The 12365-nt window shown below is 57.4% G+C and overlaps 2 protein-coding genes across 2 annotated transcripts; both read right to left on the reverse strand.

The window, feature by feature from the left end:
* Window positions 1-74: 74 nt before the first annotated feature.
* Window positions 75-4909, reverse strand: LOC136006466 (histone-lysine N-methyltransferase SETD1A-like). Its single transcript, XM_065664496.1, is given in 4 exon segments — window positions 75-88; window positions 1298-1523; window positions 1525-1569; window positions 3691-4909. Coding segments are annotated over 4 exon segments (477 nt in total). The 5' UTR covers window positions 3883-4909.
* A 1234-nt stretch (window positions 4910-6143) lies between these two features.
* On the reverse strand, window positions 6144-7947 carry LOC136006467 (spidroin-1-like). The gene is made up of 2 exons (XM_065664497.1): window positions 7457-7947; window positions 6144-6294 (listed from the first exon to the last, which is right to left on the reverse strand). The coding sequence occupies exons 1-2, from the start codon at window positions 7945-7947 to the stop codon at window positions 6144-6146; spliced, it is 642 nt and encodes a 213-aa protein (XP_065520569.1).
* Window positions 7948-12365: the final 4418 nt, after the last annotated feature.

The raw sequence follows: 12365 nt of genomic DNA on the forward strand, positions 1-12365 counted from the left end.
TTCCCCATTGCCCCCCAATCACCCCAATGCCCCCATCCCCATTGCCTCCCAATCACCCCAATGCCCCCACCCCATTACCCCATCCCCACTGCCTCCAGCCCCATTGCCCCCCAATCACCCCCAATGCCCCCATACCCATTACCCCCATCCCATTGCCTCCATCCCCATTATCCCCCAATCCCCCCATCCCCATTCCCCCCATCCCCATAGCCCCCAATCACCCCAATGCTCCCATCCCCATTACCCCCATCCCATTGCCCCCCAATCACCCCAATGCTTCCATCCCCATTGCCCCCATCCCCAATGCCCCCCATCCCCATTGCCTCCATCCCCATTACCCCCCAATCACCCGAATGCCTCCATCCCCATTACCCCCACCCACATTGCCCCCCATCCCCATTGCCCCCCAATCATCCCAATGCCCCCATCTCCATTACCCCCATCTCCATTACCCCCATCCCCATTACCGCCATCCCCATTGCCTCCAGCCCCATTGCCCCCAATCAACCCAATGCCCCCATCCCCATTACCCCCATCCCCATTACCCCCCAATCACCCCAATGCACCCATCCCCATTACCCCCCAATCACCCCATTACCCTCATCCCCATTACCCCCATCCCCATTGCCCCCCAATCACCCCATTACCCCATCCCTACTGCCCCCCATCCCCATTACCCCCATCCCCACTGCCCCCATCCCCATTACCCCCATCCCCATTACACCCCAATCCCCCCATCCCCATTGCCCCCCAATCACCCCACTGCCCCATCCCCATTGCCTCCAGCCCCATTGCCCCCCAATCACCCCAATGCCCCCATCCCATTACCCCCATCCCTATTACCCCCATCCCTACTGCTCCCCCATCCCCGTTGCCCCCCAATCACCCGAATGCCCCCATCCCCATCACCCCCATCCCCATTGCCCCCCAATCACCCCATTACCCCCATCCCCATCACCCCCATCCCCATTTCCCCCCCAATCACCCCAATACCCCCCATCCCCATCCCCCCCATCCCCCCCCCCAATCACCCCAATGCCCCCATCCCCATTACCCCCATCCCCATTACCCCCATCCCTACTGCCCCCATCCCCATTGCCTCCATCCCCATTGCCCCTAATCACCCCAATGCTCCCATCCCCATTGCCCCCATCCCCCAATGCCCCCCATCCCCATTGCCTCCATCCCCATTCCCCCCCAATCACCCCAATACCCCCATCCCCATCCCCCCCATCCCCCCCCCCAATCACCCCAATGCCCCCCCCCCCCCCCCCATATATCACACCCGGGCCCGCACCCCTGGCGTCGAGCTGCGCGTGGATGACGGTGCCCATGACGGCGGTGTTGTGCAGGGCCCGCACGCTCTCGCGGGCCGCGCGGCTCGACGTGAAGAGCACCCGCGCCAGCCCCAGGTGCTTGCGGGTGCGGGGGTGCAGCAGCACCTCCACCTCCTCCACGGCGCCGAACTTGCGGCACATCTCGCCCAGGAAGGGCTCCCGGATGTTGTCGTTGAGGCGCGCGAAACGTCACCTCCTTCTGCGGCACCTGCCCCACGTAGAACTCGTCCAGCTGCGGGCAGCGGGGCCCAGCGAGGGCGGAGACGGAGCAGAGGGATCATGGAGACGCCATAGAGAGCATAGAGAGATCATAGAGATACCTTAGAGATCATAGAGACGCCATAGAGAGACCATAGAGAGCAGAGAGAGATCATAGAGATACCTTAGAGATCATAGAGATACCACAGAGATCATAGAGACATCATAGAGACACCACAGAGATCATAGAGAGACCATAGAGATACCACAGAGATCATAGAGACATCATAGAGACACCACAGAGATCATAGAGAGACCATAGAGATCATAGAGAGATCATAGAAATCATAGAGAGATCATTGAGAGACCATAGAGATACCACAGAGATCATAGAGACATCATAGAGACACCACAGAGATCATAGAGAGACCTTAGAGATCATAGAGACGCCATAGAGAGACCATAGAGAGCATAGAGAGATCATAGAGAGCATAGAGAGATCATAGACAGACCTTAGAGATCATAGAGACACCATAGAGAGACCATAGAGAGCATAGAGAGATCATAGAGAGACCATAGAGAGACCACAGAGATCATAGAGAGACCATAGAGATCATAGAGAGATCATAGAGAGATCATAGAAACCATAGAGAGATCATAGAGAGACCATAGAGATCATAGAGACACCATAGAGAGACCATAGAGAGCATAGAGAGATCATAGAGAGACCATAGAGAGACCACAGAGATCATAGAGATACCTTAGAGGTCATAGAGAGACCATAGAGAGCATAGAGAGACCACAGAGAGCATAGAGAGATCATAGACAGACCATAGAGATCATAGAGACACCATAGAGAGACCACAGAGAGCATAGAGAGACCATAGAGATCATAGAGACATCATAGAAATCATAGAGAGATCATAGAGATACCTTAGAGATCATAGAGACACCATAGAAATACCACAGAGAGCATAAAGAGACCACAGAGATCATAGAGACATCATAGAGAGCATAGAGAGATCATAGAGACACCATAGGGACACCATAGAGAGACCATAGAGACACCATAGAGACACCATAGAGAGCATAGAGAGATCATAGAGAGATCATAGAAACCATAGAGAGATCATAGAGAGACCATAGAGATACCACAGAGAGCACAGAGACATCATAGAGACACCACAGAGATCATAGACAGACCATAGAGATCATAGAGACACCATAGAGAGACCACAGAGAGCATAGAGAGACCATAGAGAGCATAGAGAGACCATAGAGACACCATAGAGAGATCATAGAGAGCATAGAGAGACCATAGAGAGATCATAGAGATACCTTAGAGATCATAGAAACACCATAGAGATACCATAGAGCATAGAGAGACCATACAGATCATAGAGATCAGAGACCACAGAGACACCATAGAGAGACCATAGAGATCATAGAGACACCATAGAGAGACCACAGAAATCATAGAGAGACCATAGAGCTACCATAGAGACACCATAGAGCCCCATAGAGACTCCATAGAGCCCCATAGAGACTCCATAGAGCCCCCATAGAGATCCATAGAGACCCATAGAGACCCACATTGGGACCATAGAGACCCACATTGGGACCCATAGAGACCCACATTGGGACCCATTGAGACCCATAGAGACACACACTGCGACCCACAGAGACCCACATTGCGACCCATAGAGAGAGACCCACATTGGGACCCATTGAGACCCACAGAGACCCACATTGGGACCCATTGCAACCCATAGAGACCCACATTGGGACCCATAGAGACCCACAGAGACCCACATTGCGACCCATAGAGACCCCATTGGGACCCATTGAGACCCATAGAGACCCACATTGCGACCCAGAGAGACCCACATTGGGACCCATTGAGACCCATAGAGACCCACATTGCGACCCATAGAGACCCACATTGGGACCCATTGAGACCCATAGAGACCCACATTGCGACCCATTGAGACCCACAGAGACCCACATTGCGACCCATAGAGACCCACATTGGGACCCATTGAGACCCATAGAGACCCACATTGGGACCCACCACCACCTTTGCCCCCTAAATGGCTCCAGGGCCCCCCAACCCCCCCCCCCCCCCCAGGCCCCCCCAAGTTGACCCCGGCCTCACCTTGAACTTGGGCACGGGCAGGGAGAGGTCTCGGTGCTTGGCCCAGATGCGGCGGGGCCGGGGTCCTGCACGGTGCCCGCGGGGGGTACCCGGAGTCCTGGGGGGGGCAGCGCCCCACATGTTAGGGGCAGGCTGTGGGGCAGGGGCTCCCCCCCCTCCATAGAGACCAGAGGGATGCGCAGGCAGCCCCATGGGAGGCAAGAGGGAGGCTGAGGGGCACCCTGCTTGTCTATGGGGCACCCCACTTGTCTATAGGGCACCCCACATATCAATGGGGCACCCCACATATCAATGGGGCAGCTGAGTGCCCCATGGGAAGGCATCAAAGCAGTTTGAGGGAGGGGGAAGGGATGCTCTTTGGGACACCCCACATATCTATGGCGCACCCCACATAACTATAGGGCACCCCCCATATCTATGGGGCAGCTGACTGCCCCATGGGAAGGCATCAAAGCAGTTTAGTGGGGGTGAAGGCATGCTCTTTGGGGCACCCCACATATCAATGGGGCAGCTGAGTGCCCCATGGGAAGGCATCAAAGCAGCTTGGGGGAGAGGGAAGGGATGCTCTTTGGGACACCCCACATATCTATGGGGCACCCCACACATCTATGGGGCAGGTGAGCTCTAGGGGGGGAAGGCCCACACACCCCACCCCACCACTAGGAGCAGCCCATAGGGCAGCTGGGAGATGCTGGGGAGGGTCTATGGGGCACGGCATGCAGCCAGGGGGTGGGCTATGGGGCAGCCATGGGGTAGCTGTAAGGCAGCTATGGAGCAGCTATAGGGCAGCTGTGGGGCAGCCATGCGACAGCCACGGGGCAGCTATGGGGTAGCTATAAGGCAGCTATGGGGCAGCCATAAGAAGACTACAGGTCAGCTATGGGGCAGCCATGGGGTAGCTATAAGGCAGCTATGGGGAAGCCACACAGCAGCTACAGGGCAGCTATGGGGCAACCATAGGGCAGCCATACGGCACATATAGGCAGCTATAGGGCGGCTATAGGGCTACTACCGAGTGGCTATAGAGCAGTTATGGGGCCGCAATAGTGTAGCTACAGAGCCGTTATGGGACAACCATGGGGCCGCTATGGGGCAGCTATAGGGCAGCCATGGGGCAACTATAAGGCAGCTATAGGACAGCCATAGGGCAGCCATAGGACAGCTGTAGTGCAGCCACAAGGCAGCCATAGTGTAGCCATGGGGCCACTATGGGGCAGCCAGAGGGAAGCTATGGGCAGCCATAGGGCAGCTATGCAGCAGCTATAGGGCAGCCATGGGACCACTGTGGTGCAGCCATAGGGCAGCCGTAGGGCAATCACAGGGCAGCCATAGGGCCGCTATGGGGCAACCATAGTGCACCTGTAGGGCAGCCATGGGGCTGCTAGGTGGCAGCCATGGGGCTGCTATGGCACCGCTATGGGACAGGTATAGGGCAGCTGTGGGGCAGCTATGGGGCAGCCAAAGGGCACCACAGGGCAGCTATAGGGCAGCCATGGGGCTGCTATAGCACCTCTATGGGACAGTAGTTATAGGACAGCCGTGGGGCAGCTACGGGGCCTATAGGGCAGCCATAAGGCAACCATAGTGCACCTATAGGGCAGCTATGTAGCTGCCATGGGGCAGCCATAGAGCAGCTATGGGGCAGCCATAAAGCAGTTATAGAGCCACTATGGGGCAGCCATAGGGACACTATGGGGCTGCTATGGGACAGCCATGGGCAGCCGTAACGCACTTACGTTGCAGCCTTAGGGCAGTTATGGAGCAGTTATGGAGCAGCCATGGGGCAGTTATGGGGCAGCCATGCGGCAGCCATGCGGCAGCCATGGGGCCGCTATGGGGCAGCCATGGGGCTGCTATGGGCAGCCATGCGGACACTATGGGAGCGCTATGGGGCAGCCACAGGGCAGTTATGGGGCAGCCATGGGGACACTATGGGGCCGCTACGGGACAGCCATGGGGCTGCTATGGGGCAGCCATGCGGATACTATGGGAGCGCTATGGGCAGCCATGGGGACACTATGGAGCGGCCATAGGGCAGTTATGGGCCAGCCATGTGGCAGTTATGGGGCAGCCATAGGGCAGTTATGGGTCAGCCATGGGGTCACCATGGGGTAGTTATGGGCAGCCATGGGCCGCTATGGGGGAGCCATAGGGCAGGTATGAGGCAGCCATGGGGTCACCATGGGGTAGTTACGGGGCAGCCATGGGACAGTTATGGGGCCGCTATGGGGCAGCCATGGGGTCACCATGGGGTGGTTATGGGGCAGCCATGGGGCAGTTATGGGGCCGCTATGGGGCAGCCATGGGGTCACCATGGGGTAGTTATGGGGCAGCCATGGCGCTTTTATGGGGCTGCTATGGGGCAGCCATGGGGCAGCCGTGGGGCAGTTATGGGGCAGCCATGGGCCGCCGTGGGGCAGTTATGGGGCAGCCATGGGGCCGCCGTGGGGCACTCACGGCACGCTGAAGTGGACGCCATCGTAGCGATAAACCTTGTGGGGGGCGCGGCGCAGCGCGGGGTCCACCAGGAGCTTGTAACTGCGCCAGGGGGGGGCCCTGCCCGCGCTGCTCAGCCCCGCCTCCGCCCATCCTCCTGCATGGACCCTGGGGGGCAGAGCGGCCTCAGGCACCGACCCACAGGGACCCAGAGAGACCCATAGGGACCCACAGAGACCCATAGGGACCCATAGGGACCCATATAGAAACATAGAGACCCATAGAAACACCACAGAGACCCATAGAAACACCACAGAGACCCATAGAAACCCATAGAGACCCATAGAGATCCATAGAGAACCCATAGAGACCCCATAGAGACACACAGAGACCCACAGAGACCCCATAGAGACCCATAGAGACCCATAGAGACCCCATAGAGACCCATAGGGACCCATAGAGACCCATATAGAAACATAGAGACCCACAGAAACACCACAGAGACCCACAGAAACCCATAGAGACCCCATAGAGATCCATAGAGACCCATAGAGATCCATAGAGACCCCATAGAGACCCATAGAGACCCATAGAGACCCATAGAGACCCATAGAGACCCATAGAGACCCATAGAGACCCATAGAAACACCACAGAGACCCATAGAAACCCCATAGAGATCCCATAGAGAGAGACCCATAGAAACCCATAGAAATCCATAGAGACCCCACAGAGAACCCATAGAGACCCATAAAAACCCATAGAGTCCCCACAGGGAGCCCATAGAGACCCCATAGAGATCCCACAGAGACCCCATAGAAACCCCATAGACACACCATACAGACCCCATAGAGACCCACAGAGATCCCACAGACCCCATAGACACCCCTCACAGACCCACACAGGCACCTCTACTGAGCCCCATACAGACCCACTGACACCCCATAGAGACCCATAGAGACCCACACAGACACCCCCATGGACCCATACTTACTCCCTCAGCCCCACAATCACCCCATAGCCCCCCCCACAGGCCACGGACCCACACAGACCCCTCATAACCCCATAGACAACCCCATAGCCCCATATCTACCCCATAGACCACCACAACCCCCTCAGCCCCATAGACACCCCACAGGCCCCCCATAGCCCCACAGACACCCATAGGCTCCTGAACACCCCCATAGACACCCCATGGGCCCATAGATACTCCCCAGCCCCATAGGCCCCCATAGAGCCCCATAGGCCCCACAGAGCCCATAGAGCCCTATAAGCCCCCATAAACCCACATAGGCCCTCCATGCAATTCCCCTCCAGCCCACAGAGCCCCACAGAGCCCCATAGACCCCTACAGAGCCCCATAGGCCCCCATAGACCCCATAGGCCCCCATAGAGCCCCACAGAGCCCCATAGGTCCCCATAGAGCCCCATAGGCCCCCACAGAGCCCCATAGGTCCCCATAGAGCCCTATAAGCTCCCCTAAACCCACATAGGCCCCCCATGCAATTCCCCTCCAGCCCCATAGAACCCCATAGACACCCATAGGCCCCCATAGAGCCCCACAGAGCCCCATAGGCCCCCATAGGCCCCCATAGAGCCCCATAGGCCCCCACAGAGCCCCATAGGCCCCCATAGGCCCCCACAGAGCCCCATAGGCCCCATAGAAGCCCATAGCGCCCGATAGACCCCCATAGAGCCCCACAGAGTCCCACAGAGCCCCATATAGAGCCCCATAGACACCCATAGGCCCCCATAGAGCCCCACAGAGCCCCATAGAGCCCCATAGGCCCCCATAGGCCCCCATAGAACCCATAGAGCCGCATAGAGCACCATAGAGCCCCATAGCGCCCCACAGAGTCCCATAGGCCCCCACAGGCCCCCCTGTCCCCCCTCACCGGCCGCTCCCGCCGCCGCCCCCGGCTCTGAGGCGGGAGAGCGGACCCGAGGCTCCGGTTCCGGTTCCGGTTCCGGTCCCGGTTCCGGTTCCGGTCAGGGCCAGCCCCGAGTGTCCGGTACCGGCGGCTCCGGCGCCACCGTGAGACTGAGGGGAGGGAGGAGGGGGCGGAGCCAGGCGCTCTCGCGAGAGCTCCCGCGCATGCGCAGGGTCGCGCCGCACTTTCCATCCCCTGCCCGTTTCGCTTGAAACCGCCCCAAAAACGCCGCGGAAACGGGGCAAAATGGAGGTTTTTTAACACACGCCCCTCCCCCCGCCCCGTTCCTTAACCCTTGGATTTCTTCCTCCCGTTTATCCGGTATTAACGAACCGTGGCGAATCTGCGGAGCGCTCCCCACGCCCTGGCGCGCACTGCGCATGCGCCGCTCCTCCGCTCTCCCCCCCCCACCTCCCTTCCCCTTCGAGGGCGCTGGGTCTAGTGCCCGACCCGCACCAGCCGAGGGGGCGGGGTTTCATTAGCATCTATTTGCATATGGCGGGAAAACGCACACCCCACCCCCCTCCCAAACCCCTCCCCCCCTTCATTTAACCAAATCCCCCCCAAATCGCGTTAAAAAAACACCGAAAAATACCAAAAACTCGACATTTATTGCCGCCCCCCCCCATCCCCTTTCCGGATGGGGAGGGGCAGCTTTGCTCATGGGGAAAGGGGGGGGGGTGTGTGTTTAAAGTGGGGAGGGGGCGTGGCTTGCTCTGGCCCCGCCCACCCAGGGCTTTTGGGGTGCCACCCCCCCCTTTCAAGCAATAGGTTCAAGTATAAAGAGCCCGGATGCACCCCCTTGGCCCCGCCCCCTTCCCCCTAGAGGCGGGGCTTGGATTGGCCCCGCCCTCTTTGGGGAGCGTGGCCAATCAGGAGCCTCGATGGCGAGGCCACGCCCCCACCCTGTCTGAGGCACCCCTCCCAGGGGGGCGTGGTTATAGGTAAAGGGGGCGTGGTCAAGGGGAAGGGGGCGTGGCCTCGCCCATTCACACCCACCCCCATCAGTGCAGAGCTTCAATGAACCTCCTTAAGGGGGGGGGTGACCCCAATTTTGGGGGAGGGGGGGTCAGGGGTTAAAGGTGACCCCCCATTGATGTGGGGGACCCAAATGTGCCCCCCCAAGGGGGTTTTGGGGGGTGCCCCCAAAGGCTTTGATGTTCAGGGGGGTTCCCCCAATGTCCATGAAGGGGGGGCCCCAATGTCCATAACGGGTCCCCCCCATGTCCGAGGGGGGGTCCCCAGTGCAATAGGGGCGTCCTCAGTGGCCATAGCACCCATGAAGGGGTCCCATTGCCTATGGAAAGGGTCCCAGAAACCAAGGGGGGGTGGTCCCAGCACCCAAAAGAGGGGTCCCACTACCTATGGGGGGCCCAGCACCCAATGGGGGGGTCCCACTGCCTATAATGGAGAGGGTCCCATTGCCCAGCACCCAATGGGGGATCCCATTGACCATGGTGGGGGGCCCCATTGCCTATGGGCGGGTCCAAGTGCCCAGTGGGGGGGTCCCATTGCCCAGCACCCAATGGGGGCCTCCAATCACCCAATGGGGTATATAGGTTATATGGGGTATAACGGGTGTATGGGGTATATGGTGCCCAAAACTGCACCAAAACAGCCCAAAATGGCCCAAAACAGCCCCAAACCGGCCAAAACCTGCCCCAAACCGGGTAAATCCTCCCTGAAATGGCCCAAAACCGCCCCAAAGGCCCAAAACCTCCCCAAAATGGCCCAAAGCCGCACTGAAACAGCACAAAAGTGCCCCAAAACGGCCAAACCCACCCAAAATGGCCCAAAATGGCCAAAAAAAACCTCCCCAAAATGGCCCAGAATGGCCCCAAAATGGGCAGAAACGTCCCAAAGCCACCCAAAACCAGTGCAAATAGGCAGAAACAGCCAAAAGTGGCCCAAAACTGCCCAAAAAGGCCCAAAACGGGCAGAAATGGCCCCAAAACAGCCAAAACCTGCCCCCAACCAGGCAAAACGGACAGAAAGCACCCAAAAATGTCCCAAACCCACCCAAAATGGCCAAAACAGCACCAAATCCACCCAAAACCAGCCCAAAACCGCCCAAAACCAGCCAAAACCGGTCCAAGACCACCAAACAGCCCCAAATGGGCGGAAACAGCCCAAAGCTGCCCCAAACCGGCCCCAAACCACCCCAAACCGGCCCAAATCAGCCAAAACCGGCCCCCAAACTGCCCCAAACCGGCCCAAAACCGCCCCAAAACAAACCGAAAATGGCCCAAACCCACCCAAAATGGCCCAAAACCGCCCCAAACCACCCCAAACTGCCCCAAACCAGCCCAAATTGGCCCAAAATGGGCAGAAGCAGCCCTGAAACAGTCAAAACCTGCCCCAAATGAGGCAAAAACGGGCAGAAAGCACCCAAAAATGGCCCAAACCCAGTCAAACCGCCCCAAAACGGCCAAAACTGCACCAAATCCACCCAAAACCAGCCCAAAACTGCCCAAAAAGGCACAAAATGGGCAGAAACGGCCCAAAATCGCTCAAACCCATCCCAAAACCAACCGAAAATGGCCCAAACCCACCCAAAACAGCCCCAGATGGGGGGAAATGGCCCAAACCCACCCAAAATGCCCAAAACTGCCCAAACTGGCCCCAAACCAGCCCAAATTGGCCCAAAATGGGCAGAAGCAGCCCCGAAACAGCCAAAAACTGCCCCAAACCAGGAAAAACGGGCAGAAAGCACCCAAAAATGGCCCAAACCAGCCAAACCGCCCCAAAACGGCCCAAAACTGCACCAAATCCACCCAAAACCAGCCCAAAACCACCCAAAAAGGCACAAAATGGCAGAAACGGCCAAAATCGCCCAAAACCATCCGAAAATGGCCCAAACCTACCCAAAACAGCCCAGATGGGTGGAAACAGCCCAAACCACCCAAAATCACCCCAAAACAGCCCAAACCCACCCAAAATGGCCTAAAACTGCCAAAGTCAGCCCAAAACCGCCCAAAATGCCCAAACCCAGCCCTAAAACCAGCCAAAAATGACCCTAAAATGGCCCCAAACCAGCCCGAACCAGCCCCAAACCACCCAAAACTGCCCCAAAACTGTCCTAAATGCACTAAACGGGCAGAAACAGCCCAAACCCGCCCCAAAACTGGCCCAAAACCACCGAAAACTGGCCCAAACCGGCCCAAACCCGCCCAAAACCAGCCCCAAAACGCCCCAAAGTGGCCCAAAACGGCCCAGATGGGTGGAAACGGGTGGAAACAGGCAGAAACAGCCGGAAAACACCCAAAACCGGGCAAAAGGGCCAAGAAACACACAAAAAAAGGGAAGAAATGGCCGAGAAACACCCGAACAAGGGGAAAGGACCAAACTCCCCCAAAATGGGTGGAAACCGACAAACCACCACAAACTGGGTAGAAACAGCAAAAAGCACCCCAAAACGGGTAGAATCGGCCCCAAAATGGGCAGAAACGGCAAAAAACACCCCAAAATGGCTGAAATGGCCAAAAAACACCCCAAATGGGTAGAAACGTCCAAGAAACACCCCAAAATGCACAGAAACGGCAAAACCCACCAAAACCGGGTAGAAACGGCCCAATCCTGGCCCAGAATTGGTGGGAATAGCCCAAAACCACCCAAAATCGGAAGAAATGGCAAAAAAACCACCCCAAAATGGGCAGAAACGAAACAAAAATCACCCCAAACCAGGCTGAAACGACCCAAATCCACCACAAAAAAAAAAAAGGGCTGAAATGACCACAAACCGGTCAGAAACAACCCAAAATCACCCCAAAATGGTCAGAACACACGCAAAGTGATGCCGAAACGGGCAGAAACGCCCCCAAACCACCCCGAAATGGACAAAAATGCACGAAAATGACCCAAAACTGCCATAAGTGGCCAAAAATGACCCCAAACCACCCAACCCAGTCAGAAACGCCACAAAACCACCCCAAACTGAGCAAACACCCCAAAACCAGCCCAAAATGCCCAGAAAAGCCCCCAAATCAGCAGAAAACCGGCAAGAAACGCTCCAAACCGGTCGGAAATGACCCCAAACCGGTCAGAAATGACCCCAAAAAAGGACAGGAATGACCCAAAACTACGCCAAAACGGCAGAAATGACCCAAAACGGTCAGAAACGCATCAAAACGACCCTCAATGGAGAAGTGGGCACTAGGACCCTGCAGCGCCCATGGTTCCTAATGCACCTCAATGGGGAGGTGGGCACTAGGACCCTGCAGAGCCCATAGTAGTCAATGAGAGGTGGGCGCTAGGACCCGGCAGCTACCGTGGTGCCCAATGCACCTCAGCGGAGAGGTGGGCACTAGGAC

This window comes from Lathamus discolor, unplaced genomic scaffold, assembly GCF_037157495.1.
Source record: "Lathamus discolor isolate bLatDis1 unplaced genomic scaffold, bLatDis1.hap1 Scaffold_220, whole genome shotgun sequence".
NCBI lineage: Eukaryota > Metazoa > Chordata > Aves > Psittaciformes > Psittacidae > Lathamus > Lathamus discolor.

Excerpts from the sequence above, each read along its gene's own strand:
- LOC136006467 (XM_065664497.1), bottom strand. The coding sequence starts at position 7,947 with ATGCGGCTCTATGGGTTCTATGGGGGCCTATGGGGGCCTATGGGGCTC. Across the intron at positions 6,295-7,456 it reads GTAGGGGTCTATGGGGCTCT|GGTCCATGCAGGAGGATGGG; the intron begins GTGGGGCTCTGT and ends TCTGCCCCCCAG.